Here is a 27,724-nt window from a genome sequence, read left to right as displayed (position 1 = left end):
GATAAATTGCTCTTGATCCCGTCAGCAGGTAGCAGAGGATGATGGTGACTGTTTTTAATATGAATATCTGTTAGTTAGATTATTGATGTAGCTGTGCGTGTGTGTGTGTGCATGAGGGTCTGTGTGTGCGATACCTACCAGCCAGTTGGCAGATCTTATTTATGGCATCGTCAAAGACTAGAAGAGAGGTAGACAGTCATGGGGTCAAGGAAGGAGCCAAGAGGATGGAAGTCACAATGCTGCCCTCTGGTGGCTGCATTTAAAGCTCAGTAAGGTAATGTTTAATCATACATACAGCACATATTGTACAAACAGGCTCTAAAGCACATAAATATTGGCTCTTTGAGTTTCAGGGCATCTGCTACCACCCTGGTTAAAGAGTCAAACTGTGACCATTGCCGTTAGTAAGCCTATAAAGTGTTTATTTCTATTCTTTGCTCCCAACTTAAATAAAGTAGTAAAAAAGTATGGACATTAAATTAAATACTGACACACTCCTGATACAATGCGGATCAAATATTCTGAAAAGAATCAGTCCTGCCTACAAAACATAAGTAGAAGTTTAAAGGACAACCAGCTTAGGTTCCACACAAAGGAGAATGACTACATCCAGCAAGCCGTCACATAGCATGATCTATGTTTATGCAGGTGTAAAAAACACACCAAGAGGGGTGAGAGGGTTCTTAAAAACTCATTAGTTTGCCATTTACAGATACACTATATAAATTTGCATCCTATTTTTTCCTGTCTCCCGCTTTTTAATGAGTGTTAAGCTCTTTTTCAGGCGTTGCCTTTTAACAGGCCATTATGCTGCAGGTTATTATTTATTCTTGCACAGTTAGACAACCAGCCCACTGGCCAGGCAGTAAATCACTCCCCTAATGAATCAGTTAGATATATTTACCTTTTCCGGAGATGTCAATTTGACTCATATCTTTTCCTCTGTCATCACTGATGGTGGCCTTGTAAACTCCTGTTGTCTTCAGTGAAAACTGGACAAACAAAACAGGAAACACATAAAACAGGGGAAGGAACTAGGGAATACAGTACTGCGAATCTGAGCACATTGTATGGCCTGCTGCTTTTCTTTCCTCCCCTTTTATTAAGTGCCTCTGTTTTTGGATCCTCGGGGAAATACTAAAAAATGTGTAAATATGCAGCATATTTGTAATTTGCCAAATCCCTGAGCAGAATGTTGCATTCATGCCACGACTTGGTGTAGCCACTACGCAACATTATACTACATCCTGACATGTACATAGTAATGGGATTGTACACTGGTTTATAGCATTCAGAAGATCAGCGAGTGCAATTACAAGTTTAATTGGCAGTTTGCAGACTCCTGATCCAAGGTCAGGCTTCACATCCGGGATGATCTCTGTGTCTTCTTTGTACCAGTGGAACTCTGATTCCTTCTTCAAATTAGCGACCTGTAATGAAAAACATAATCAAATATATTTTTAAATCATTCAACATAATTATCATTAACAAGGTTATAGCTTCTTTTATAGCTCTTATAAAGCAGATCATAAAATCCCAGTGGCACTGAGTAAGTATCAGACGCACACAACCCCAAAACTGCATGTTTGCTTTATTTCCATTAATCTGTCTTTTAAAAGTCACTCCGTCTCCTGAGTCTCCCCTTGGAGAGCAGAGCGACACCCTTTTTACCCCGACTAATCACTGACAACAGCTATGGAAGTGTTTCTACAAAATGGCTGATGCTCACATTCATAAATTTACCCACTTAAATGCATATGTTTGCTGCGTTTCTACATCAAAATGCACTTATATGGGCTCAGCTGACTAACAGATTAAACAGTTGTCAGCTTCGCATTGTATAAAAAACTCGAAGTATAATTCTGGCTTTTTTCAATCTGGACCTCATTACTACACAGCATTGTCAAGCCTCCAGAATCAACTATCCACAAGTCAGCCGCCCTGTGTTTAGAGTGTGTAAATATTAAATCATTGAGTTTGCCTGTGTTTACCTTGCAGACCACAGTGACAGAGCAGTCGTCTCCAACCTGAAGTGACAGGAACTCACTGAAGTGGGGACCTACGGTGGATAAAGGCATGAGAGAAAGGCCCAGGTGGGGAAATACATTTTTGCATACGTTGTTTGAGCTCTATGGTTTCATGCCTCATATGGTTTTACAGTATTAATGCAGAATATATTCTTCACGTGCACCTTCAGTTTCTGTTTTGTACATTTCTAACTTTGGGGATTATTTATAATGATTCTGACCCATTTGAAATGGGTTCATTTTGAGTTGTAGGTTCTAACTCCAAATATAAGTAATGCTGGTCCACGCATTCCCTGTGTACTCACTGATCAAATTCGTTAACTCCCAGACAACATAGCACTGAGCTGTTCTCAGACCGAGAAGACTAAAACTCATACAAACTGATACGTGAGAGATGTTTTGCTTCTTACCCTCCTTGACTCGGATGTACTCTCTCCTCTGGTACTCAGCCTCAGCCAGGGCTGCCTTGAAAGCTGTGTGCACGTACAAACACGCATAAACAGAAGATGATTAAAAAGAGATCAAAGTGTTGCCAGTAGTTGCTAGATTTTTTGGGGGGGTGGATTACCTGGCTAATGGCCTCCTGTATGAGGTTAGAATCATAATTAATGAAATAAAGCATCTTTAAAAACACACTTGAATCAGATACAATGTCCTTCATACAGTACGTACAACAACTGCTTTCAACCTCCCTTTCTTTGCATTTATCAACTGAACACATTGTTATGCAGTGTTCACTTTTTTTCATTTAGACATATGATAGCAGCAGCCACAATGGAGAAATGTGTAGTTTGTGTCCTTCTTGTTACAGTTACTGTTAATTCTTTGGGTAGTAGACTTAAGTGCATTCTGGTTTATACATTGTTTGACCACAAGCCAGGATAGAAAGTCCCAGCCGCTCTTACCGTCCCCAATCAGAACCAGTGAGCTCTGTCCTTTGCCTCCTCCGTCTGTGATCTGGCAGGTAAATGTCCCCTCATTCTCCTCAGTGAAATGGTCCATGATGAACTCAATGATACCTGTAGAGACGTCATGACCCATCTTGTTGGGCTGCAGAAAAAGCAACAAAAAAAAGAAGGTCAGAATGAACTGAAGGACAGACTTTGTGAATATGGATTTTCTTTCTTCTTTCTCTGGGATTTTAGCTTCAATGTTGCAACATGACAACAATGTTTTCAACTTGAACCCAGAAAGTATTTTTTAATCTGTTCATTTTAAAATCTACACTGTCTTACATCAGCTCCAGACAGTTCCTTGTTGTTTGCAAAGAATTTGTACGTGACATTGGAAGAAATCTCTTCAGCTTGCAGCCAGAACCTCATTCTCCCTCTCTCCAAAATTTTGTAGGTCAGCTCTGTCTTCAGTGGGATGACTAGAGAAAGGGTGAGGAGAGGGATAAAAGTCAGACTCTTTATCAGTGGGAGAGGAGAGGAGAGGAGAGGGGGGAGGGAGGGGAGGAGTCAGTTATAAGGCAAAAGACAGGAGAGGGGAATAGTGGTTAGGCAGGTGATGCAAAAGCAGGTAAGAATTTGTTTTGGATCAAATAAAAAGAGAAATGTACACCTAAAAGAAGAACAAAATCTGAAAGGTTCAAAGCAAGTCAGAACAAAGCCACATGAATGCATGAAAGGTAGAAACAGAGTGGGTAAGACAGACCAAAGACGCAGCAGTGAAAAAAAGTGTGAGAGACGAAAAATGAATATGGACAAAGAGAGGGAGAGGGATTACAAGAGATTAAATGTGTTAGCCACAGGTACGTACTTGGGTGTCTGATATCATAGCTGAGCGCCAGCATCTTTGCCAACTCTGAAATGTGAAGAAACAACTTATTCAGGTCATTCGGCTTTGGGCACAAACAAGTCTACTCTTTAAACATAGATGTCATTTCTTCATGGACTTTGTATGCGTCTGGGTCTGGACTAGGAGAAGTCATTACTGTAATTGTGTTTAATTGGCAGAGGCAGATAAATGCAAAAACACAGAAGTAGACCCAAAGGCCCACTCTGAAACTCCTCAAACAAACTGCATTCAGCGCTGGTATATTAAATAATTGCAGCCTTCCCTATTACGTGTGATAAAAGTGAAATACATAATACGTGTAGATGAAACCCTTGAGTTGGGCTGAAAAAATTAAGGCCAAATGGGAAGCAATCAGTGTCAGGCACAAGATGTGAAACTTTCTGACAGAAAGCCCTTTGCAATGAATATGTGGTTTTAATACTCACATACTGCCCCAAGCTTGGAAAAATAATGTGAGTAATGTGCTCTACTAGTTTTCATCACATGTGTTACAAAATTGTTTGTTGCCTTCCTGACAGTTTTTAATCACAGTCTTTTTGTTTTCATCCTTATTTCATCCTGCACAAATGCCTTGGTTCCTAAATACACAGTTTCCTTTTGAATTGTGTTCAAGTCTGTATATTTAAAATGTTCTTGTCTAACCAGTTGTTAGTGTTAAGCTGCCCAAATGTTCATTTTCAAGGCATGGACTACTTTAACTGAAGGAGGAAACAAATGTTTAATGTAAGTTAATGTGATGTGAATTTTGCCAGGATGAAGACAATAATGACAACAATTTAAATTACGGTTTGTCAAAGAGAATAAATAATCTGTCAATCTTGGCCGTACATAACCGTGACAGAACAAAATTCAACAGTTTAGCTTTCTGTATATTTTGAAAACCAGAGTTTGGCTAGGCCGGACTTACAGTAAATATTTGTTTATTCATATATATTAATAATTATATATTAAACTATAAAACAGGTTAATCCTACCTTCAGCAGAGATTGTACAGCTCGATGAAATCCCCTCTGTTTTGGTGACAGAAACAGAGAATGTCCCAAAGTCCTCTTTCTCCGCATTCTTAAAGATCAGCTTAGTACTACAATGCAGAAGACAAGGGAGACACAGACACATGTTATGTTGTACGATATTTGACTGTTTACATGTGTGTGCGTGCGTATGTGTACTTACAGGCTGCCTTCAGTCTTAATCACCACTCCTTTGGAGAAATCTGTTATTTCTTTATAATCTTTCTTCCAGATGAACTGAGAGCCCTCGTTCATTTGGCAGGACTCGAAGGACAGAACAATGTCCCCTGACTTCTCGTCCACCACACAGGACACGTCCTGGGAACCTTCGATACACAAGACGAACACACACACACACACACACACACACATCAATCAAAGTGTTCATTTTAAAACTGCGATCATTTCAGTCTAAAAATGGCACAGGAGGACTTGACAGATTCTATATTTCAGTGTGTTGGTTTAAATTTAACAATTATGATATTTGCTGTATTTAATTATATTTGACGTCTCCTTTTTTCATTTAGCCTCCAGCCCTTTCAAAAGTGCTACAAAGCACCGCCATGCTGTAGCATTTTAAAATTACAAAGAGAAATAATCTGAAATTTGACTGTTACCTTCCACAGCCTTGGCAGTCACGGGATCAGAGGTCATTGACGCCATACCCACTCCTGCAGCGTTGACCGCACGCACTCTCACAACGTAGCAGGTGCCCACCTCCAGGCCTGTTACCTAGGAAACATGCAGGAGAGCAGAGGAGCTATGATTGTCGGCATGGGTGTGTTAATCATCAGTCTGGTTAAATGTGCCAGGTACAGTAACTGTCACATAAACTCTGTATCAAAAACTGCTGCAGGGCATTAACCCAAATTCTTGTCTGGCAGATGAGATAGTGACAGTGAATGTAAATTCTAAGACCAAGCAGCTAATGTAACTCATAAATGAAAAATATATTGTCTTAGAACTGGCACCCAGACCCATTGGTATTTTTGTTTTTAGAGCTGAATGAATTATTTGTATGCACTCATACTTAATCTGTACTGTTTTGCAATCCTTACATTTTTTAATTCTTCTGAAGTTTTTTTTGTTCTGCTCTAAATACAGTAATTGTTTATTTTATCCACTAGGTGTCAGCATCACACAGTTTAATGTACATGTATTACTTTCAGAAAAGAGCACCACAGGAAAAAACTGAAAATTATTTTACCATGGTAAATATGCTCTTTGTTGTGCAAGAGGTTCTGTAATTTTATGTCTGACGACGACAACCAGAAATCTTGAATTACTGGAAGTATAAAAAAAAAAATTCCACAGGGAACCTGTAAGAGCCTTTGGAAGTACTCTCACCTTGAGGAAGCGTTGACTGACAGTTGTCTCGTTGGCTGTGATCCAGTCAGAAGTTCCCTTCTTAGCATACTCAACGTGATAGCCTGTGATTGCTCCAGAACCAGCATAGACAGGCTTTTGCCACTCAACCACCAAAGAACTGTCCCTTACTTCACAGAAAGTCAGGTCATAGGCAGGACCTACAGGAAGAGTAAGAGGAGAAGAAATACATATTTTAAAGTCTGTTTTAATGTACACCTCCTGATTCTCAAGACTATTTGGTAGATATGGGCAGGATAACTTGTACAGACTTGATGGTGATGGTGATCAACTTGGCCCAAAGATGACATTTACTAACCAGGCTCTGGCATAGTCCAGGCCTCACAGGAGAAGTCAGCTGAATGTTTGGAAGCTCGTCCGAGGCCAGCCAGGTTGGCTGCGTACACCTGGAACTGATAGACTGCTCCCTCTGTCAGGCCCTCCACCTGTCAATAAAATCTTTCCATTGTTACTGAGATGCATGAAATCGAGCAGAGTTGCAGTAAATGAGGTGAAAAAGTGTGTTATCCAGTAATCCATCACATTTCTTTCTCAGGATGTGGAAAATGAAACCAAACTATAGTTATAGAACAACCAGCTAAAGATATTATAATAGATAACAGACATTATTGTACCTTATAAAGTCTTTCTGCGATTGATGGGATATGAACCTCCCTCCACATGGTTGTGCCAGTGCGTCTTTTGTCCACATAATACCCCCTGATGCTTGATCCTCCAGAGTGAAGAGGCTTCTTCCAGTTCAGAACCATTGAATTTCCATCACAGTTCAGCAAAGCAATGTCGTAAGGAGCAGAGGGGGAGGCTGAAAAGGGCATTACTGAATTGTAATACTCATAATTACAGCACAAGGATATTACTTCACCTACGTCAAAATAATTTATTACAGCCCAACGGGGAGATTTTACTCAGCAGATAATCATCATTATCACCATCATCATTAACGATAGCAACCGAAAATGTGTCAGTACTGACTCAGGGCAGCCTTGACAGTCAGAGGAGCAGACTCCTGGGATTCGTCGCTGAGACCCAGCTCATTGATCGCCTGGACTCTGAACACATAGGTTTCTCCTGTGGTCAGACCACTAACCACAAACCTGAAAAAAAAATCCTGAGTTGAATATCGCACTATAACCAACAACCAAAGAAAGACACTTTTCTCAACAATACAGTGTGTGTTGTTTTTTTCATACTTGGTGTTCTTGTGAGGCTTGTGATTGGCCGAGGTCCAGTCTTTGGACCCCTTGACACACTGGTCGATGTAGTAGCCAATCAGATTGTTGGGTTCCTTTGGAGGAGCCCACTGGATGAGGACGGAGGTGTCTGTTTCCCTTGTAGAAATCACCTGACCGGGAGCTGATGGCACACCTGAGGACAGGGAAAAAAATGCAACAATTATATGACGATGATGATGAAAAAAAAGAAGCTTTTAAAATAATTACGATGTGGACTTAATCCACATTTATAGATTGATCTACCATATGTGACACTAAAACGGGATGAACAGGAACAGACCTTTGAGTTCCTGAGTCTCAATGGGGCCTGTTGGCTCCGATGGCTCGCTGGTTCCATAGATATTGGCAGACAAAACCCTGAATTTATATTCTTTGCCCTCTGCCAGGTCAAAAACGGCATAACGTGGGGATCGAATAGGGACCTGAGTGTTGACACGCTGCCATGCACCGCTGTCTGCCAAGCACTGTGGGGAAACAAGACAGAATGATCATATGTTGTACAGTTTTAAGATGAGTTTACTGCAGATCTCATCTCGTTGTTAAGTTTAGCATAGCCAGGTCACATTAATCTGTTTTTAGACTAGATAGATCAATTAACTGCTGTTTTCATAACACGTGAACATGAACTTAAACTTAAACTGGCAAGATGCACTAGTAGAATGTACAGGTGGTATAACTGTGATTCCTACCTTTTCCAAGAAGTACCACATAGGAGCCTTGCTGGAATATGCAGGAGCTTTCCAGCTAAGAACAACATACGTTCTGTCGGTTTCTGAGGCATACATTCCTGATGGAACACCCGGAGGCTTTCCCTCAGCTAAACACAAACACACACACAGATTATAGTATACATCAAACTATAGATTTTATATCTCATAATACTTTACTACCTTACTCATTTACTCATAATACTTTGGTGTTAACTTTGACATAAAACCAACCTTCAACTTCATCATGGTAAGTCACAACATCCAGTTTCCCTCCAAGCTTTATGGCTGCATGAGGAAAAAAGACACAATCATTAATCTGGTCGAGTTGATTTTGAAGTTACTTCAATTCGATTTCATATAGGTGTTTGGATAAATTGGGTTCTGTGGTGGTTAATCTGTAATATTACTTTTTGTCACATTATGTGAACAAATTATGTTGATTTTTACTCGCGATATTTGATGGGAAGGGTATTTTTGTTGTTTTTGTGGTGACATTCATGAAATGGCCATATGATAAACTGCTTTGTGAAAGAAAGTAGTGAAACCCATATTATTAATATAATATAATCAGAGATCATATCTTTATACCATACAACCACATTTGGTACATCACAGAAAAAGTTGCCATTTCTCTATAATCCAGTCAAACCCACCATGGAGCCTCTCAAACTCAGTGGGGTCCAGTGCGGCGATGGGTTCAGACATGCGGGATGGTTTGCTAATTCCTTGGGAGTTGACAGCGCGGACTCTGAAGTAGTAGGAGTGTGCTTCAAAGAGCCCGGACACTGGGTATTTACAGATCTTAATGGGGTGATCGTTGCATTGAGTCCAGTTTTCAGTACCAACCTCACATCTACAAAATTAACAGTAAAAAAGGGGAAAGAAGGAGACAATTTCAGAAGATAATAAAGAATGTTGCATGCACACTTGCATAGAATTAAAAATAAAAACATTCGCCCACAAAAGTTGTTGCTACTATGATGATGATTACAGCAATTAATCTGACGACAGAAGCATAGTGTAGGACCTCAGGCGACAATATTTTCAAAGGAAGCAGTTGGTTAGGTTAATATAGTAATCAATGAGCCTGTCCTTAGAGACAGTTTGTACAGATAGTCATGCAAACTCTATGTGGTGACTTACAGTAATCAGTTTGTCCTTTATGTTGTCAGTTTATTTATTTATGGTGTTTATATCAGTAACTCCTACTTGTCCACAAAGTATCCCAGGATTGGACCCTCTGTGGTGGTATTAGGTGGCTTCCATGACACAATGACATAGTCTCTATTGGCATCATGGATCTTGATGTCCATAGGAGCACCAGGTGCACCAGGGACCGGGGGAGGCCCATCTACACAGGAAGGGACAGGGTGACATTGTTTTATTAACCATGATATAAGTTAGCATAGTAACAGAGTTCTGTAAAATCCATAAAAGAGGCAAGACTGATGTTGACAACAAACCGATAACAATGAAAGAAAAAAAATACATATGATTCCAGTTTCAATTTTTAACCATTTGTCCTCCTTAAACGTAGCCCTAATGTTATCAACTTGGATTGTCCAGACGTCAAGCATATCTCACCTGCAACAGAGATAAAAGCGCTGTGTTCTGCGGTGCCTCCTTTAGTGACCATACGCAGGGTGTAGAGTCCTTCATCGTCTTTGTACAGGTTAGGGATAGTCAAGGAGGTGAATCCTCTGCCAGTTTCAATCTTCACCCATTTAGAGTCAAACAGACGAGTGTCTAGAAATGAGAGAGACAAACAACCATTCACTCTCATATTCATACCTATGGTCAATTTAGAGTTTCCAAATAACTTAATCCTAATCTACGTGTCTCTGGACTGTGGCAGGAAGCCGGAGAACCCGGAGCAAACCCATGCAGACACGGGGGGAACATGCAAACAAAGAAAGGCCCTGGACGGTAGATTGTTTTGAACCTGAATTCAAACTGAAAACCTTCTTGCTGAGAGGCAACAGTGCTAACCACCACACCACTGTGCCGCCCTAAATGAAACAAGCATATAGTCATTTTCAATTTTAAAGATTAACTTTTAATACTGCATGGCACATTGAACTGAGCTCTAAAGACACTAACATAGCAAATTAAACTATGATCTGGGATATATATGACTTGAATCCATTATTACTTTCAGTATGATTAATTTGCAGTAAGAATAGAGGCTGTAAAATTTTCCCATTTGTCCACAGCTGTGCCTGTGGCAGCATGTGGGGTACTCGCTGTGGCAGCAATATATATTACTAGCAATTATAATGTAATTACTTTATCATAATATTTTACTTTGTAACCATTACCATCTCTATACCACTGTGCCTCGGGCTGCAGGTTGGCCAGGTTGGGGTTCAGGGTCATGGTGGCAGACAGAGTGGCAGATGCTCCCTCAGCAGAAAACACTGGCCCAAACTTCTCCAGAAAAGTAATGTGAATTTTAGTGTAGTGGATCTTGGGAAGCATGGAAGCTGCAATAGAGGGGGAAGAAAGAAACAGAGAATAAGAGAGTGATGGGAACAGGAAAAAGAAAAGAATGACATATTTTGCTGATCTTGCAATTGCTGGATGTTGAGATGGAGTTAATTATGATGTTTACCTGTATAAGGCAACCATGCATATGGACAGGTCTCTTCCTCCTCCTTGAGCCCTACAGGAATAAAAAAAAAACCCACCAAAAGTTACCCAGTAGCAGCAGCAGCCAGTTGTGATAACAAAGGCTGAGAAATTAGTGACAAATCAGACAGATAGTAACGTATATGTTACTAGTGGGAAACTAGGGAAAATACTCATAATTCAGGGACAGCCTGAATGTACATTTATACAGTAGATCACAGTGTCTCAGTTAAATGTGATGTGTCCAGAAATAAATGTCGGTTTGTTAAAGTAAAAATCACACTACATAAGATTACAGGTAAGTGGATAGACAGACTTACTCTTGACAATGATGGAGGCCTGGCTAGAGGCCTGTCCATGGAGGTTACCAGCAACAGCAGTGTACTGGGCTGTATCATCAGTTGTGCATCTATAAAACATAAGAAAGCACAATTTGAGGATTATCAGGTTAACAAACCACCAGGATTCTGACAGACTGACAATATTTTGATCAAAAATTATACGTTTTTTTTGGAGATAGATTAAGAGTGTTTTTGGACATTTTCACTATAATGCATTGATCTTGATGAACATTTAAGTTTGAAGTGCAGCCTAACTGAATCTAAGGGGACTGTTGGGCCTTGTAGGAGGTATGCCCTCGACTGAGTGCCATATAGCTAACAAAAGATTACAGTGAGTTGCATCAGGGAGCTGAGGGAGAGCAGCAAATGTATTCTTATTTTGAACCATGATAACATTCAGTAAATACTTCATATACACAGAGATGTTTGCACTGTGTGTGTGTGTGTTTGTGTGTGTGTGTGTGTGTGTGTGTGTGTGTGTGTGTGTGTGTGCAGGAATGTCAGCGGGGGATATGGATTCTGCAGTTTCTCATTCTGTCATGAGAGAGGCTTAAATTTTCCACAAGCCGCTGTTAGAGATTTATCCTCTAACGTCTTGCAGCCAGTTTTTAAAACTTGAATTTAACTCAAGCCTCAAGCAATCATTTTGACCCTTTTGCTATTTTTCCCCCTTAAAAACTCCAAACATTCACTGTAAATTCTAGTCTGTCTAGCAGCCATATGAGTTTGCAAAAAATGCTCTCATTCCCACTTTCAGACTCTCCTCACCAGGCTCATAGAGCTAAAGCACATTACTCTAAGCTATTTACTAAGTAATGCATTGGGTTTTCATGGTGGGGTGAACTGTATCTAAGTAACGGAGAGAGGGAACTAGAGGAGACTGGATCCACGGAGAGAGTGATGACTGAAAGAATCCTGGAGTATCATGTGCCACTGAGGTCAGCACTTGAACAGCTGAGCTTCCAAAGACTGGAGCGGGATATGTTCTTGTCCCATATACAGCATTTAATCGCACAGCCCTAGTCAACTGACTCTGACATTATTACTATGATTTGAGTTTATGTGCAGATGCTGATGGATTTGACTTCTGAGATTCTCTGGTGGCTCATGATATAGTCAGACAATTGGCCAGACTGTGGCCTAAGTGGGAAATAAGTCAAGAAAGGAGTAAATTGGGGGTATTGGTTAAAAAGCACCTTGCAGATATTTTATTGTATACAAGCATACTGTAGTTTCTAGCCTAAGAGACATTAAATACATTGTTCCTGAGACACCTGCATTGTTTACATCAGCCTGCTTTTTAATGTTGCATTGTACCACTACAAACTGTTAGTGCTCTCTTCATTTGGAACAAATGTGTAACATATTGTATTCCCCTAAAGCTTGTTCATTGTGTAAAACTAAAAGTATTACATTTTTAAGATACTCAAGTGATTAAGTATTGTACATGCATCAAGCTGGGGGCCTTCTAAGTGACAGATTAAAAAAACTATTGCAGGTTCAATGGCAGCATTTATCAGATCTTTTCTGCCCGTTCTGACATAAACTCTGTGAATGAATTATTATGAGTAATGTTGTTTTTGATGATAAAGCTTACTCACTATGTGGTCAAAATCTTCACAGGGCACCATGTTTGAACCTACTGTACCTTGGGATCTCCAGAGAATGGACTCCACCTTTGGCTTCAACCAGATACCTTCCAGAGGACATGACCAGGATCACACCGTCTTTATACCTAAAATAGAAAAACAAATTACAGCATGTGGATCCTATTAAAAGATTTTATCATCATTACTGAGAACAATAATATTATTTCTAAGGAAAGAGATAGGGCAGATTATGAAATACTGCAAAGTTGGGCAAATGTTATGTTGTGAGACAATTAACAAAACTACTTTTAATAAGAGTGTATTTAGTTAATTAAAGTAATAGATTAGCTGATAAAAAGATTTTAGATATGATTTACCATTTTACAACAGGCATGGGGAAGCCCTCCACAGTAACGAAGAGTTTGACTGGAGTGTTTTCAAACACGGTGTGGGATCTGAGTCTAACCAGGAAGTGTGGTCCCCTGATCATGGGCTCCTCACGCACGTATTTGCTTCCCATCTTTGTCCTCACCTGGAAAAGTAAACAAGAATACCAATTAATGTTAAACATAGTATAATTCGTACTCAGGGCAGCTGTGGCTCAGGAGGTAGAGACGGTCGTCCACTAACCCGAAGGTTAGAACTCCTTAGAACTACCATCATCATCACTGTGGTTCTACTAGTATCATAACCTATTACCACAAACGCCATAAACTCCAATGTATTAATACAAGCCCATGTACAGATAGTGACATACAAGTTTCAACCGATGTTTTCATGCAAAGTCTAGATAGTGTGAGCTCATAGATTCTTACCACTTCCTGGATGCGAGCTTGTGTTTTGTGCTCATATCTTTCCTCCATCGCCGCAGAGCTAAAGACGAAGAGCAATTCAGTTAAGGGAACAATATTTTTACATAGTACATAGTACTATACAGCTTATATCTGCCCAAAAAACAGTTACAGTTACATAACTATGTATGTTAAAATGCCTTGTACTTTTTAGGATGTGTATTGCATGTGGACAGCACTCAGTCAAAATAACAAACTTATATGTTGTCTTTGTCCAACTAGTAATCTGATATCACTTAGTTTTAAATGAAAGAGTTTAAAAAAAAAGTGAAGGTTATCCATTACAATTCTTGTTCTAGGGAACAAAGACATCTAGCAAGCTCTTCAGGCTTGCTAGATGTTTTCAGGTGCACTGACATTCCAATCAGTACTGAGTTACCAGTCTCATCTATTACTTGCAGAAGCATAGGCTGTTGTACCCCAACCGCACATCCACAAAGACTCAAGAAGTGACACTGTGACAGGTTAAGTGGTCACTCTGTATTTACTAATTTCAATCCATCCACCCATCAATTATGCCACTTAAACTTAATGGTTGCTCAGAGATAGAACTAATCCCATCTGACTCTGGGCGAGTGGCGGGGAGCACCCTGGACAATCACCAGTCTATCAAGGGGCTGATATGTAGAGACAAACAACCACTAACACTCACATTCGCAACTATGGGCAATTTAGTTCCACTGATAAACCTTCCCCCATGTCTTTGGACTGTGGGGAGGAAACCGGAGCACCCAGATGAAAGTCTCGTAGGCACATGGAGAACATGCAAATTGCTCAAAGAGAGGCCCAGGTGGGTTTTTGCGGAAAGATTTTTCTTCCCTCTGACAGGCTTTAAAAGCTTAAGGGATAAATACCTCATGCTTTCAACATCAGCCACGATATCAACATAAGACAAGAGGTTGTTAACCTGGTTCGTGTAAAGAATGCAGGACTCTTTCCGAGGCTCATCCGTAGTGGGGACAGGAAAGTAAAGCCTCCCTGATTGAGCCCGGCTTTAAAGAGCGGGCTATCAACACACGGCCATCTATGAGCCAACCCATCTGTGATGAGAGGAGAGACTCAAACTTAAGGAAACTTCCATGATTAGGCTCATGTGGTTGACATCAGAAAGACAAAAGGAAACGTTATCGCTTGCCTTTGTAAGTTGTAAGAACCTCCTGGGCAATAAAAAATATTGTCCATTTGAAGAGACATTTCTGTCCTAGATTTGAGAAAAGAAATGCAAGGCTCTGTCGCGTTCATCACTGTTGTCCATTCAGGCCACAAGTCATTCCACTACTGCCAACAGAACGGAGTGCCCTGCAGTCCAGACAGTTGGAGGAAAAGTTCACACACATGGTGGCTTTTGTTATGTTCTGACGCTGCGTTGAGCCCTGGGCAGGGGGCCTGGCCTGTTGCATGTTGAGGAACATCAGACATTTCTTGACCAAAGGAAACAGTCAAAGTTTTTCTGTTGCAAGTGGATGCTAGGTTGGTGTATGACAGCGATTGACTCAACCTGTGGGATTTGTGAGGGTTTATCCTAATTGGAGAAACAGCAAAATGTAAGTTTCATATGCTGCTATTGAGAAGGTGGTGGGTAAACCGTACAAAAAAAGAACAGACTTCAAATGTCATCACTTGGGAAACAGTGCATTTGAAGCAAAACAAAATGTATTCAAATGTTATTTGAGGAAAATTGAACACACACACACACACACACACACACGCTTCATACTTACTTGAAGTTGAAATAAAAGATAGAAGATTGGTTAGGGAATAAGTTATACGAGTAGGAATGCTGCTACTATATTAGAAAAAAAGACACATGTTGTATTCATTTTACAAAGGTCAGACTTGCGTCCTGGTTAGCTGATTATTAGCAAAATTAAAAGAGAAGCAAGAAAAAGAGAATATCAGCAGCAGCAGCAGCAAGAATAAGATGTTTGAAGAGGTAAGTATAGACATGAAACACAGCAGCCAGAATACCTCTTGGTATTCTCCTTAAATCACACCCAGAAACAAACACTTAAACACTCAAAATATGTGTTATTGACTGGATTTTTAAGCAAAGTTGTTTTTTGATATATTTAATCTCACATGACTGGCTTTGCTGGTTTAGCCATGACAAAGTTTACTACTGTTACAGTACTACTATTAGTAATAATATTAGAACTATTAAAGTGCTGCATTAGCTCAACGTTACAGTTGAGTCTATTCCTGTACCTGCTGTATTCTTTCACCACATATTGGCTCTGTTTGTGGTGGTATTCATGGTTGTAATTTCTGCGTTTGTTCCACGCTGACATGATGACACCGTATGTACTGACCTGTTGGACCAGCAACACAAACAAACAAATAAACAATTACTGATACGGTAACAAAGTACAGTTTATCCTTCTGGTCAACACAACAAACTGACACATGCAAACAAAAAGGCCATCAACCATAAGGCAATACACGGTCAAATGTAAAGAAGGAAAGATGTGGTTAATCATGTCAAGGGGCCTTGGCAGCAATGATGTCTGTCTCTGTGCAACAAAGTGTGGCAACAATAATGAGCAATATATTTATGATGACTGCTTCATCGCCTACAAAAAGGAAAGCTCTTCAGGAATTTGGGCAAAAAAACCTGCCACACACACACACGCACACACACACACACACACACACACACACACACACACACACACACACACACACACAGTCTTACTGGCAGCTTCAGCAATGACAAGGTCACACTACTGAATTTTAAGACACCACCAGCACAGACACACGTGAACAGACACATAAACAAAAGGCATGAAGGCAGACTATTGTTGGACTAGTATATCATCCAGACCTGAAAAGTACAGCTGCACCCAAGATTGTCCTTCAATTTGACAGCCCTAAATTCAGCACGGGCAGTTTAAGCATATTTATTAAACAACGGTGGACTGTACATTTTGTAATTTTTCTACAGTAAAGAAAAGTGAAGGAAACAAAACAAACTTAACATTATAGGATATATTTAGTGTGAGCTCTCTTAATCTACACCTGTTATCATAAGTTTCTATTATTCACAAAACCTGAACAGGCTGCAAAACTGAGACATAACATGCCCCCCCCCCCCCCCCCCCCCATCCCCACCCACACACACACACACACACATACACACACAGTTGAATTTCCTGAGATGTGTCATCAAAGACATTTGGCCATCTCACTGCTGTTTGAATTAAATACTTAAAAAGCAGTACCTTCATGTAATGAAAACTGATATTAGTTAAAAGTGTTTTTACTTTCAGGCGCTGACAGCTTTCCAAAAGATTTGTACTATTTCTTTTCTACTGGGGTGTCTGGAATAAACATAAGGACACCTCAGCAAGAGCATAACTTAAGCTTACATCATGCACAAGTGGAACATAATTGCCTTACATCACCCTAGTCTCAGAGACTAGAAATAAGGTCACATGAAACCTGAAGCCCAAATTTTACCCTGAGAGCTACTGTGACGTGCTGCATTGGCAAAGATGTTCCTACCTCTATAATCTTTGAAACCCTCGCCACAGCTTCAGGGTCACCATTACTATCGCCAAAGCCATGTTAACTCACGTCTAATGCCCCAAAACAGACAGTCAAGCAGCAAGTCAAGTAGATAGATGGCAACCATCATGCCCTACTCCCTGACCTTTAACCTCTGTCCCACGAAGCCAATAACGGCTGTTAAATTCCATGTTGAATCGTGTGGTTAAGAAGAGTCTCGGTTGAAATATGTTCATTACTCTTTATATTTTCATGTTCATCCTCTTTCACATGCATTAATATTTACCATTGAAGAGGTCAGCATCACTCTTGCTATAGTAAATTTAGGAATTCAGTTGAACAACAAAAAAACTGAATGCTTTAAAATAAAAGAATCACACAACACAGAGACAGACATTGTGCTTCCAAAGACATAAGCATTAAAATCAGCAGCCCTTGAGACAAGTGGGCACTGTGAACAGATCATGTTCTTGTCCCAACTGTCCCACACCAACATTTCAGTGGCAGTCCTCTGCCTCTGTCCATCCAGCCAGCACTGTAACAGCACAAATGTCTGCCAAATGACACCTGAGCTTCTCTCTCGGTAACACTGAACCTGTAAATATCTCAACCATAACCGTGAAAACCAATTGAATTCTGCAGGATGATCGTAATGATCATGAACGGTTGCTATTCAGATTATCTGTTTTACTAACTAATGACAAGGATGACACAATTGACAATAATTGTTCATTTTCATATTCATTCGATTTCCATTAGTGTTTCTTAATTCAAGATGAAAGAGCTGTCAGTGAACATGCATAATGTCAAGTTTAAATGAGGTCAATGCAATAAAAGTCCCAGAGCCAAACAATCAATTTGTCCAATGAAGTAGCAGTCCCAAGCGTCCCTACTAAATTTGACTGCCCTGTCAGAGTCCACTTTAACCTATTAGTGTTACCAGGATAAACACACAGAGACCTTGAAGGATGCTGTCTATCTCATTTGTCCCATACAAGAAAATTATTGTCTTTATCTTCAAAACACTGATTAACTCTTTTATCCCAACTGATTTGCTGCACACCCTTCATAACTGATATCAGCTATGGTTAAGGGCTATACACGATCCCCTAGCTGTGCCCAAATCTGCTCTCTTCACCTCCATCTCACTGATTCCACCTGCTACACTTGGGTTTAAAACAAACGGATACAAAAGCTGAGGATACCGATGGGATGAAACAGAAAATTACATATCTTACCCCTTGAGATTTCCTTTGCTGTGACTTCGGGTGACAGGCTGAATCCACAGGGAGTCAGCCTAAACCAAGTACCAGGCCAACAAAACCACCACCCGTCTCAAAGCGACCCCCACCTACCTCTCCCTGAGGCCGTATAAGGAGAGAGAGCTGCCTATATATAACCAGTATCCTTCAAGACTCAGGCCTGCTAGAACCTATGAACTGTTAGAATTATAAACTTTACCCATTACAGTTTTTATTGTAATCCACGTTAGTGCAACTGCGGGTTTCTGACATGTTGTCTTAACAACTGATGCCAAACAACAGGTCATTCAATTGTAACAGCTGATCTAGACAATGCAAAGAATCTGACCATGGGGTGCTTCAGTGGGGCAACACATTTACAAGCAGCATTTTTCAGATTTATGGAATAGGCAGGAATATAGTGAGCCCTCTCAAATACAACTTTAACAGTGGACTGGTCACATTGATTCAACTGTATGGGTTTGGAAGATGCAGTATGTGGTGCTGATGAACTGGGGGTGTTTCTGTTATTTAGCCTACCCTCACTGTACACCTACACATCTCTGTATAACACAACACAATTAAACAGCACCACATAGCTACAGTTTCACGTATACATTTAAATGTAGCTGTAGACGGTACCAAAGTCCCTCTGCAAGATCATCCATCTGCCCTCAGAAACATCTTCAGACACTGTGTCGCATGCTGATCTTTGGCCAGAGCCTATTTATAAAATTAGCTACGGTTACAGCTAGACTATTCCTGACACAGTGGAGGGGCTGTGAAACACATTTCACATCTGATGGGAAATCATATGATGGGAAAACATGGAGTCACACTTGAGAAAAGCAAAGAGAGAGAGAGTGGCAAGGTGAGGGGCCGGGGAGGACTGTGAGACGTGTGAGTGACGCAAACTGAAAGAAAAGTGTGTAAGAGGAAGACGGAAGACAACAAGGAAACAGGGAAAAAAAATGGGTGTCAGAAACATGTGACTCACCCCCAGTGAGAGATCCGCCATACCCCAATATATGTATGGGAAAGAGTATCATAAGCTGAAGTAATTTTTCCTGTTGCATTCCAGATCAGCAGCACCTTTTACAGAATAGTACAATTGCACAGAGGGCATATCCCACAGAGAAAGACCATTTCTGGGAAATAAAAACCCCTCAAAAAGCCAGGATTTTTGGACAAGATCCCATCACCTGCTGAAGAACATTGGAAATGTCTACACATGCAAGATTAAATTCAAAATAATGTCGTATATTCAGGAAAACATTTTTATAAAGAAGAAATACATAATTTATTAAAAGCATTTAGATAATGTTTAGTTGAGAGGGATAGGTCACCAGGGGTCAATCAGGCCCTGCATTAAAAACGATATACTTGTTGATGATTGATTTATTTTAGGTTTGTTATGCCTTGAGTGCATGCTTTAGAAATCAGTAAGAGTAACTGCATTCTGTGCACAATCGCAATCTTTGCTTCCTTTATGTGTGTGTGTGTGTGTGTGTGTGTGTGAGCGTTTGTGTACGTGTGTGTGTGTGTGTGTGTGAGCGTTTGTGTATGTATGTGTGTGTGTGTGTGTGTGTGTGTGTGTGTGTGTGTGTGTGTGTGTGTGTGTGCGTGTGCGTGTGTGTCGTTAAAACAGCACTGATGTCCGTTTGTGGTCGAAAAGTGCCCTCTGTTGGTCATGTACACGGTAACCAGAGCCCAGTGATAATTTTAGTATATTATGTTGCTGGCCGACAGTGACAGTGGGATGCTGGTAAACTACAACACACTATCTGACTGAGGAGGAAACATCACTGCAGACGAAAAAAAGAAAGAAATGATTGGGAGTCTTTCGGCTTTAAACTTACAAACAGTGGCCGCTGTGGTCGCCACCGCAAAAAAAACCCACAGCCACCTGCCGCAGCCACAATTTGCGCTTCCTGGGTCTCCGTCCTTAAGTACATCGGTGATAAGCCCCTGGTGGTCAAGGGCAGCCGGTGTGACCCGAGCATTAAATCGAACAAACCCACCCGTGTCTGCTGCGTCACACCACGTGACATCTGCGGCGCTCCCGATTGGCGGATCCGAGTGGCCGGTAGTGGAGCGGCTGTGGGACATAAACAACAGTCGGTGCCTTCGTGTGTCCCTGTGGTGTGTCCCGAGGAATGAGCTAACTCAGCTAACTTGTCCAAATGAAAAGCAGCGAGGCGTCCGCATAACTACCACCAGTCTCTGTTGATACATATCCGACGCAAGGTGATGCCAATGTAAGTATACACTTAAGAAAAGCCGCTGGAGTGCAGTTTGACTAACAGTGTTAGCTAAGAGATTGACAGCTGCTGTCTAACGCTTAACGTAACGTCCAACCGCCGACATTACTTCGAGTTTTCACAAATCTAGCTACGTACTTTAGCTTGGATTAAGTAAATGTGAACTTCCTGTGCCTGACAAACAAACTTAAAAGTTTGTCCTGTCGTCAACTCGGTCTTGACCGACCAGGAAGGGACAGGCGTTTCGTTAAGATGTCTTTTTAAAACCGCTCCCTCCACGCGCAAGCTTTCCTTCGTTCTCTGTGTGTTCACGTGTTTCGTGTTGCAAAACCGTTCTGTTTGTTCTTTTGCTACTGTCCCTGAACCGTCCACTGCCCTGCAGTGTTCACAGAGCCCCCGTGTGTACAAGTACATACGTAGACGTACAGACTTGTCTTGGGCTCGTCTCAGATATGTCGCCAATTTTCACAATGACGTCGCCAATTTTCACAATGACGTCATTGCCAATACCCGTGTCTCCTTCATGGCTGTTGGGGTTTGGTTTGTTGAAATGGTCCAGGTAACGTTCAAATGCATGTTATGTAGTTGTCCGTGTATCTGAGGGAGAGGCTGCTGGGTGTTTCTTTCTGTCTGGGTTGCTTAATTAAGTGGTCACACGAAGTCAATTTTACCACTCACTTCCTCCTGTGAAAGCCACTACCTGTTTTTTTTCTCCCTGTGACCTTCATTATGTGCTCATGTTGTGCTTTTTGTGGAGCGCTCTAACATTCACGTTTCATTAACATGTGGTTTAAACATCGTTACTTACTTGAGCATTTGACTTGTATGATAAAGCACACATTTCCCTCAGACTCATATGTTTTCCTGATGCCTGTTACTGGAAAACTCTGTGGGTTATTCTGTCTCACTACTGAGTTCTGGATGAAATCAGCTGACCTCTATTATCTTGTGTGTTATACGTGTTATAGGGCCGACATGAGGCTCTGCTCCCCTCTTCTTCTGCTCTGCCTGGCAGCAGCGCTGTCCTCTGCCTTTGTGATTTCACCCCAGTAAGTACAACAAAAATAGATCACTAATATAATGTTCAATTGCCTGGTGAACCCCTCATATTTCTGCTCCTGCATTTTCCTATCAATATCAAATTGACATAAAGATCAAAGTATTAGCACAGCAATTGCAAGTACTTTTGTAATTGCCGGCCCGTGCTATATAAATAATGAACAAACAGGACGGAGACATTCTTGTATGATTATTTCAGATACATGTGGACCAAGCTGATTCTGACCCACCACTGGCCCCGCACCTTCTGCGTTGTGAGTGTTGACGCTTCATTCTTTTTTCAATTTTAAATCTTTGTAAAACATATTGATCTTTTAAAAGAAACAAGCACTTCTTTTCACAGAACACAATTTGACATCTCACATGATAGTTTGATATTCAAGTAATTGTATTAGCTGTCAGAGACTTTGATATTTAAGTGAATTGTATTAGCTGTGAGAGACGTCGTCTTTGTCGTGATAGTTTGATTAGTCAGGTCCTGGTTGTCACAGTCCTCAATAAACATACTGTATCATTCACTTGAGCGATCATTAGGGTATTTGCATTTACACCATTCACAGTTCAGCATAAACCCCATTGATGAGCCAAGCCAAGTTTCGTGCCCACCGCGGTTAAGTCCATTATGTCATCAGCGAAGATGACTGTAGTTCAAGCTTCACCTCCTGTAGAGCTGTGATGTGGCAGAGAGTGCGTCAACCTGGAAACCTGGGGGAGGAACTGTAGCAAAACAACACAACCACATTCTTCACCTGTTCTCTCTGCCTTTTCCTTTTCCGTGTTTCTGAAGAAATCATCAGGCTGACTATATGTGGGGCTCGATAACCTCGAACTGACGTTATTTCAGAACCACATTATAACACGTCAAGTTATTTCTCTCCGTCCGGACAACACACAGAACGTCCGCTCAAACTACTTCCTGTTTCTATCAGCAGAGTATTCTGCAATATATTGAACCCAGTTTCTTTTTGACGTCCGTCTTGAAAGTGACAAACAATTCCTGTTTCACGTGTGTATCTCATATTTTCCTGTGTCACTTCTCGCGTCTTTTCGTGACAAAACGCATTTTGCAGACATTTCTCCTGGTGAAGATCGTGTAGCGTTTGAGCCCATCGCCGATGAGTCACGTAGTGTGAACAGCACAACGACTGAAAGCTTCGCAATTTCCAAGACAGCACGTCGTGTAGTGTGAATGGTACAGCGATCTTACGACTTTGAAAATCGTGTTGTGTGCCCGAGGCATAACCATCACCAAAACATGTTAACCATGGATTAAAATGAGTTTTGCATGCATTGGAACCCATTTTTAAAATGGAACATAACTCTGTATAGGTTTAGATTAGGAATGAGCCTATTATATTTTGTGATAAATTGAGAGCAGTGTAGATAGATAGATATTTATCCAACAATTGAGATTGATTGTTAACAACATGGTAACCATTCCTAAGACTCTTACATTGCCCATGAATGTTGCCATATATCCTATTGCTCTCATCTTTTAATGTTTAAATATCATGTGATGTGTGAGTCATGAGACCAGTGGTGTGTTAACATTGTGGTTCGATTAGGCAACAGAGTAAGCATTTCTAACTGTCACGAAACAAAATCCGTATCCCTTAGTTTGAGCTTTTGACCACACTCTTTCTGCTTTTCTTACAATTTTTCGGATGATTCAAACCACCATATACGCCATATAAAGATGACTATGACTCTCCACTTCCTCCCACTGTACAAAAATTAAGCCAAATCCTTAACTTAGGACAACTCTGTTGAATAGGTTTATACGTAGATCCTTAACTGGAAAGCCACAAAACTGCAGCAGTTCCTCTTTTACCTCCAAACTGTGGGAAAGGAAGTGTTTTTATTAGGTTGTTGGCAATATGAATACAAAGAAGTGCATGCTGTAACTTCAAAGTGATTGTTCATTTCATCAGTAGCTTAAGTCAATAAAAAAAATTTGACTTTATTTTACAGGCAAAATAATTAATTGCTTAATCTACGAATTGTCCAACAAATCAATATTAAAAATTGCAGCCCTAATAGTTTCTCTCTGAATATTTTTGTATTTCGGCTCAATGAGACATGCGGTGAAATGAGACACAGTCACCTATTAGAAAAAACTATCTAACTAACTAAAAACCTTTTTTGTCAATTTCAGATTGATCCATGTCATTCCAACATTAGCTACTGGACACTTCATGGACTCTGGTGAGTGAGTGAGCTAGAGTGTGAGTGTGAGTGAGCGAGAGTGTGAGTTGAGTGTCATAGGATTATCTGGGGACACATAAAGACCAGTTAATTAGGGACAGTTTGTGAAAACTCGGGACACAAACCATGTTTCCAACTGGGAATAAGATGATTTTTGGGTCAGTGGAGAAGGTTAGAGTAAGTTGCATCAAGTTAGGTCACATTTGTTTGCTTCGCTATCACAAGTAAAGATTAAAAAGCAAATGAGTTGTGTAATAATATGATGATTCCATATCAATTCAAGAGAAATCAAGTGTTTAAGAGACATTGAACATAATAAATTTGAGAGACATTAAATGTAAAAAAAATTAAAATAAATCAATGATGGATATTGACAGAATCGTCAGACACAAAAAAAAGGTATGATTACAAATTTTAGATTATTAGTATAGGGTAAGACTTAATGTGGGACTCCTGAGCTTGGTGTATGAACAAAGAGAGCCCAGTTTGGGACTTTAATAAATTGAAGTTGTTGCTTTCATTGTTTATTGTTGCAGTGATTTCTAATCCTGTCAATTTGTGTTTCAGGCCAGATAAAGGGATTGATTGCAACTCATCATGGCATTTCAACGCTTCTCAAATAGAGGTATAAGACTAGTAAAACTCAGTGTGTCTTTATATTTAAGCATGAAGTTCAGAAATGGCTTGTGTTTATTGTGACAATATATGCACTACCATACCATTTTGTCCAGTTGGTATATAGTAAACCGAGTACTGATGGTTGTTTGTTTAAAGGACCTGCTCCCTGACATGCAGAAAAGTTGGCCCGACTTGCTTCACCCCTCATCTACTGGCTTCTGGTATTGTTTCAATCAATCTTCCCATTTTGTACTATGTCTGTTCATGACCCACTTTAGTTGAGTGCATTCTACTTTAATATATTATAATACCGTATGACTGCCACATCAGTATTATCTTGCACGACTGCTGCTGCATTGTTTGTCTGTTATGTCAGTGCATGTACTATACATGTATTATTCTGTAATAATGCTGATTGGATTGAGTGGTGGACGGTAATGCACTGCGCTCTTGCTATACCATCTGAACTAAAATTAATTATCGTAAAGATCAAATTACCTTGTTTTCATTCCAACACTATAAATCTCACTGTGAGTGGTCAGAATGGGATTTATGATCATAAACTTAACTCTGCCTCTGAATTTCTACAATCATTTACTTGTACCTTTTAATTTCTGTGAAAGCAGCAATGGATAGTTGTTTTCAGTCTTGTTTAGTATATAGTATAGTTTAGACTATGATACTAATAAAACTTTACCTTCATCATTCATTTTATAAGTATGAGTTTCAGAGATTGCAACTGACAAATGAGTGTGTTACTATCGTAAATGTGTGTATCATGTTTGTAAAACTTGTTTGTCTGTCTGTTTCAACAGGAAATACGAGTGGCACAAGCACGGTACGTGTGCAGCAAAAGCGGACACTCTCAATAGTCAACATAAATACTTCAGCAAGGCTCTGGAACTGTACCACAAATTGGATTTGAATAGGTACAGAACACTTACACGTGCGGATAAACACACAGCACCAACCTTTGCCTCATTTTCTAGTTGTCAGTATTGTCTTGATGTTCCAGATTCCAGTACAGTTTAATGAAATTGACAACTGTTAGAGACTTTTTTTAAGTCACTTAGGAAAAAATCATCAGAGCCGACAATGGAAATCTGTCTCTCTGTTATTGTAGCATCCTGAAGAAGTTTGACATCATCCCTTCAGAGAAATACTACGAAGTAGGTCTACTTATGTATTTAAACATCAAATTGTGGTGAAATAAAATCTCCAAAACATTTTATAACATAAGTTTTGTGTTACGATGAAGCTCTGGCATTAAAGTGCTTCATAATAGTAAAACTTTTGCTCTCCTCTCTGTTACTAATGTGTCCGTAGTTTTCACAAATTGAAGGCGTCATAGAGAACTTCTACAATGTTAAACCCAAGATCCAATGTGTCCACCCGTCAAAGGTATAAACCCTAATGTCATTTGCTGTGTTTCAAGTGTCTGGCAGTCTGGTGGATTATTAAGTCGTGTGTTTTTGTTTTTGACAGAATGCTGACCATCAGATTTTGGGGCAGATTGAGATCTGTTTCAGCCCTGACTTCACCCTCCATGACTGTGAGAAACAGGGACACTGGGACAAAGGCATGGCTGTCCACAAGGCATCCGGGTTCAGTGTGTGTGACCATGATATGCCAGTTTACTACCCACCTCTTCTGTAAAACATACACGTGTGCCAACTGAAATACAGCAACTCACTAAACCAATGCAGCAACTCACTACACTCAGTCACACATAGAAACAAATGCATTGTTTGTTTACCAGTCTGTTGTACTGTAATTTAGGTTGCACGCACATGTAGCTATGATTTTATTTTTCACAGACTTTACAATGAACTTCATAACATTAATGATAATGTATGTAGAATATAGCCTTAGACGGCTCAGTGTAATCTGAAATTTTTTTTGAAATTCATGTAACTGCTGGTTGGGACAAGTACTTGAAGAAAAAAAAAATCACCTTTATTGCATTGTTGCACCTTTATTGCATTTAGTGCATTGTTCTTTTTATGTTTAAAAACCCCCCCAAGACACTCAGACACACACTCCACCCCTACCAATTACGTTAATGGAATTATGTCCCCTCCTGAACCTTAGTTGTAGATGAGTCCTAAAGTGCCCAGGATATTTTTCCAGGACACAGCAGGAGGCATGGGGGTAAGTCTAGGTCAAAGCAGGCGAGCAGACTGGTAGTGTATGTGCCATATCTTTAGTATCTTTAGTGGTGTTGGCGAATGAGTGAAGCATGCTGTGTGTATTTGCGTCGTATCTGCAGGTGACTCTTACATCAGGTAATGAGAGTGTAGACGTCAAACCACATTGCGTATGTTGTGACTCTGCCGGCTGTGTTTTTGTATTTTAAACCACATTTGTGTGCGCATGTGCCACCTATTAATATCCATCTCTATAGATGCTTTTCAGCATTATGATAACTTAATTCAGCCAACAAATCAAAACAGCTAGTGTTCTCTGTTGTTAAAACGCTGCAGGATTATTATCGGTTAAGGGCCGTCACTTTGTAACCCGCACCGCTGCTTTGCAAGAACATCTACATCTTCCAGGCCTTATAAACTACAGGTAGTCATTGTTAGCTGCCCCCTGATGTTTGCCAAGTACATGAGCCATTATTCAACTGTTAATCACAGTTGTATGATGAACAATGGTCTCTATAGACAAGAAAGTAATAATAGTATATATATGGGTGTAGATTTAATGCTTCAGTTCCTTTACGACCCACTCCAAATATAAGACATTACACAAGATATCACACAAGTTCATTATGCACCATTGTTGACACTCGCATCTTAAACTGAACAAATAAAAAAAAAACTATTATTTTCAAGGATGTTGCAAATGTTTCGGTTTGAGCAAGACTTGTCTCTATTGGGGCATTTAGGATTTGACTATTTTAATGAAAAAAGATGATTTCATAAATATTTCAATTGAAAGCTGAATGTTTATTGTAATTATCGATGTGGTCGACAAATTCTGTGGTGTTAAAAGAACTCGGATGCACATTTGTACATTTTTAATGTCAATAAAACATTTGATATCAATTCAATACCCTGTAGTCACCATTGAGTCATTACACAACGTGCAATATTGATGAAGTGGATCTATTTGAATTTTCAATTCATGTAACAAAAAGTGAATTCAACCTATAATTAGAGACGACGAATAAAAATACCATCTGGTACCATCTGCCACATAATGGTGCTAACAGAATGGTTTTGTCAAGCATCTTAACTATATTTGTCCAAGCATGCAG

The 27,724-nt window shown here is 40.1% G+C and overlaps 2 protein-coding genes across 5 annotated transcripts in view; one reads left to right on the top strand and one right to left on the bottom strand.

Moving 5' to 3' along the window:
- The window catches only part of myom2b (myomesin 2b), a 28,071-nt gene extending 7,686 nt beyond the window's left edge, over nucleotides 1–20,385 (bottom strand). Inside the window, exons 1-30 of one of the 4 annotated variants that reach the window (XM_035628246.2) lie at nucleotides 20,179–20,385; nucleotides 15,780–15,883; nucleotides 13,539–13,596; nucleotides 13,101–13,255; nucleotides 12,783–12,869; nucleotides 11,114–11,202; nucleotides 10,777–10,827; nucleotides 10,484–10,648; nucleotides 9,750–9,911; nucleotides 9,375–9,516; nucleotides 8,819–9,018; nucleotides 8,397–8,450; nucleotides 8,145–8,272; nucleotides 7,736–7,919; nucleotides 7,414–7,588; nucleotides 7,196–7,317; nucleotides 6,838–7,025; nucleotides 6,522–6,648; nucleotides 6,185–6,363; nucleotides 5,455–5,569; nucleotides 5,001–5,163; nucleotides 4,802–4,908; nucleotides 3,789–3,833; nucleotides 3,263–3,399; nucleotides 2,933–3,077; nucleotides 2,438–2,500; nucleotides 1,992–2,059; nucleotides 1,317–1,430; nucleotides 905–992; nucleotides 139–177 (exon numbers count right to left, since the gene is read on the bottom strand). In XM_035628246.2, the coding sequence (XP_035484139.1) occupies nucleotides 139–177; nucleotides 905–992; nucleotides 1,317–1,430; nucleotides 1,992–2,059; nucleotides 2,438–2,500; nucleotides 2,933–3,077; nucleotides 3,263–3,399; nucleotides 3,789–3,833; nucleotides 4,802–4,908; nucleotides 5,001–5,163; nucleotides 5,455–5,569; nucleotides 6,185–6,363; nucleotides 6,522–6,648; nucleotides 6,838–7,025; nucleotides 7,196–7,317; nucleotides 7,414–7,588; nucleotides 7,736–7,919; nucleotides 8,145–8,272; nucleotides 8,397–8,450; nucleotides 8,819–9,018; nucleotides 9,375–9,516; nucleotides 9,750–9,911; nucleotides 10,484–10,648; nucleotides 10,777–10,827; nucleotides 11,114–11,202; nucleotides 12,783–12,869; nucleotides 13,101–13,255; nucleotides 13,539–13,596; nucleotides 15,780–15,883; nucleotides 20,179–20,370 (3,646 nt within the window). In that variant the 5' untranslated portion in view covers nucleotides 20,371–20,385. Of the gene's footprint in view, nucleotides 1–138; nucleotides 178–904; nucleotides 993–1,316; nucleotides 1,431–1,991; nucleotides 2,060–2,437; nucleotides 2,501–2,932; nucleotides 3,078–3,262; nucleotides 3,400–3,788; nucleotides 3,834–4,801; nucleotides 4,909–5,000; nucleotides 5,164–5,454; nucleotides 5,570–6,184; nucleotides 6,364–6,521; nucleotides 6,649–6,837; nucleotides 7,026–7,195; nucleotides 7,318–7,413; nucleotides 7,589–7,735; nucleotides 7,920–8,144; nucleotides 8,273–8,396; nucleotides 8,451–8,818; nucleotides 9,019–9,374; nucleotides 9,517–9,749; nucleotides 9,912–10,483; nucleotides 10,649–10,776; nucleotides 10,828–11,113; nucleotides 11,203–12,782; nucleotides 12,870–13,100; nucleotides 13,256–13,538; nucleotides 13,597–15,779; nucleotides 15,884–18,316; nucleotides 18,463–20,178 lie in introns of those variants that run through there. The other 3 variants (XM_035628247.2, XM_035628248.2, XM_035628249.2) reach the window with 3 other exon arrangements.
- A 28-nt stretch (nucleotides 20,386–20,413) lies between these two features.
- rnaset2 (ribonuclease T2) lies at nucleotides 20,414–27,517 on the top strand. Its single transcript, XM_035628250.2, has 10 exons — nucleotides 20,414–20,577; nucleotides 21,549–21,629; nucleotides 21,839–21,893; nucleotides 23,795–23,844; nucleotides 24,412–24,469; nucleotides 24,619–24,683; nucleotides 25,278–25,391; nucleotides 25,586–25,631; nucleotides 25,789–25,863; nucleotides 25,948–27,517. The coding sequence occupies exons 1-10, from the start codon at nucleotides 20,570–20,572 to the stop codon at nucleotides 26,116–26,118; spliced, it is 723 nt and encodes a 240-aa protein (XP_035484143.1). The 5' UTR covers nucleotides 20,414–20,569; the 3' UTR covers nucleotides 26,119–27,517.
- Nucleotides 27,518–27,724: the final 207 nt, after the last annotated feature.

This window comes from Scophthalmus maximus, chromosome 4 (genome assembly GCF_022379125.1).
Source record: "Scophthalmus maximus strain ysfricsl-2021 chromosome 4, ASM2237912v1, whole genome shotgun sequence".
NCBI classification, from domain to species: domain Eukaryota; kingdom Metazoa; phylum Chordata; class Actinopteri; order Pleuronectiformes; family Scophthalmidae; genus Scophthalmus; species Scophthalmus maximus.
The sequence above is the reverse complement of the archived record's forward strand: the minus strand, read 5'-3'. Positions and strand labels throughout refer to the sequence as shown.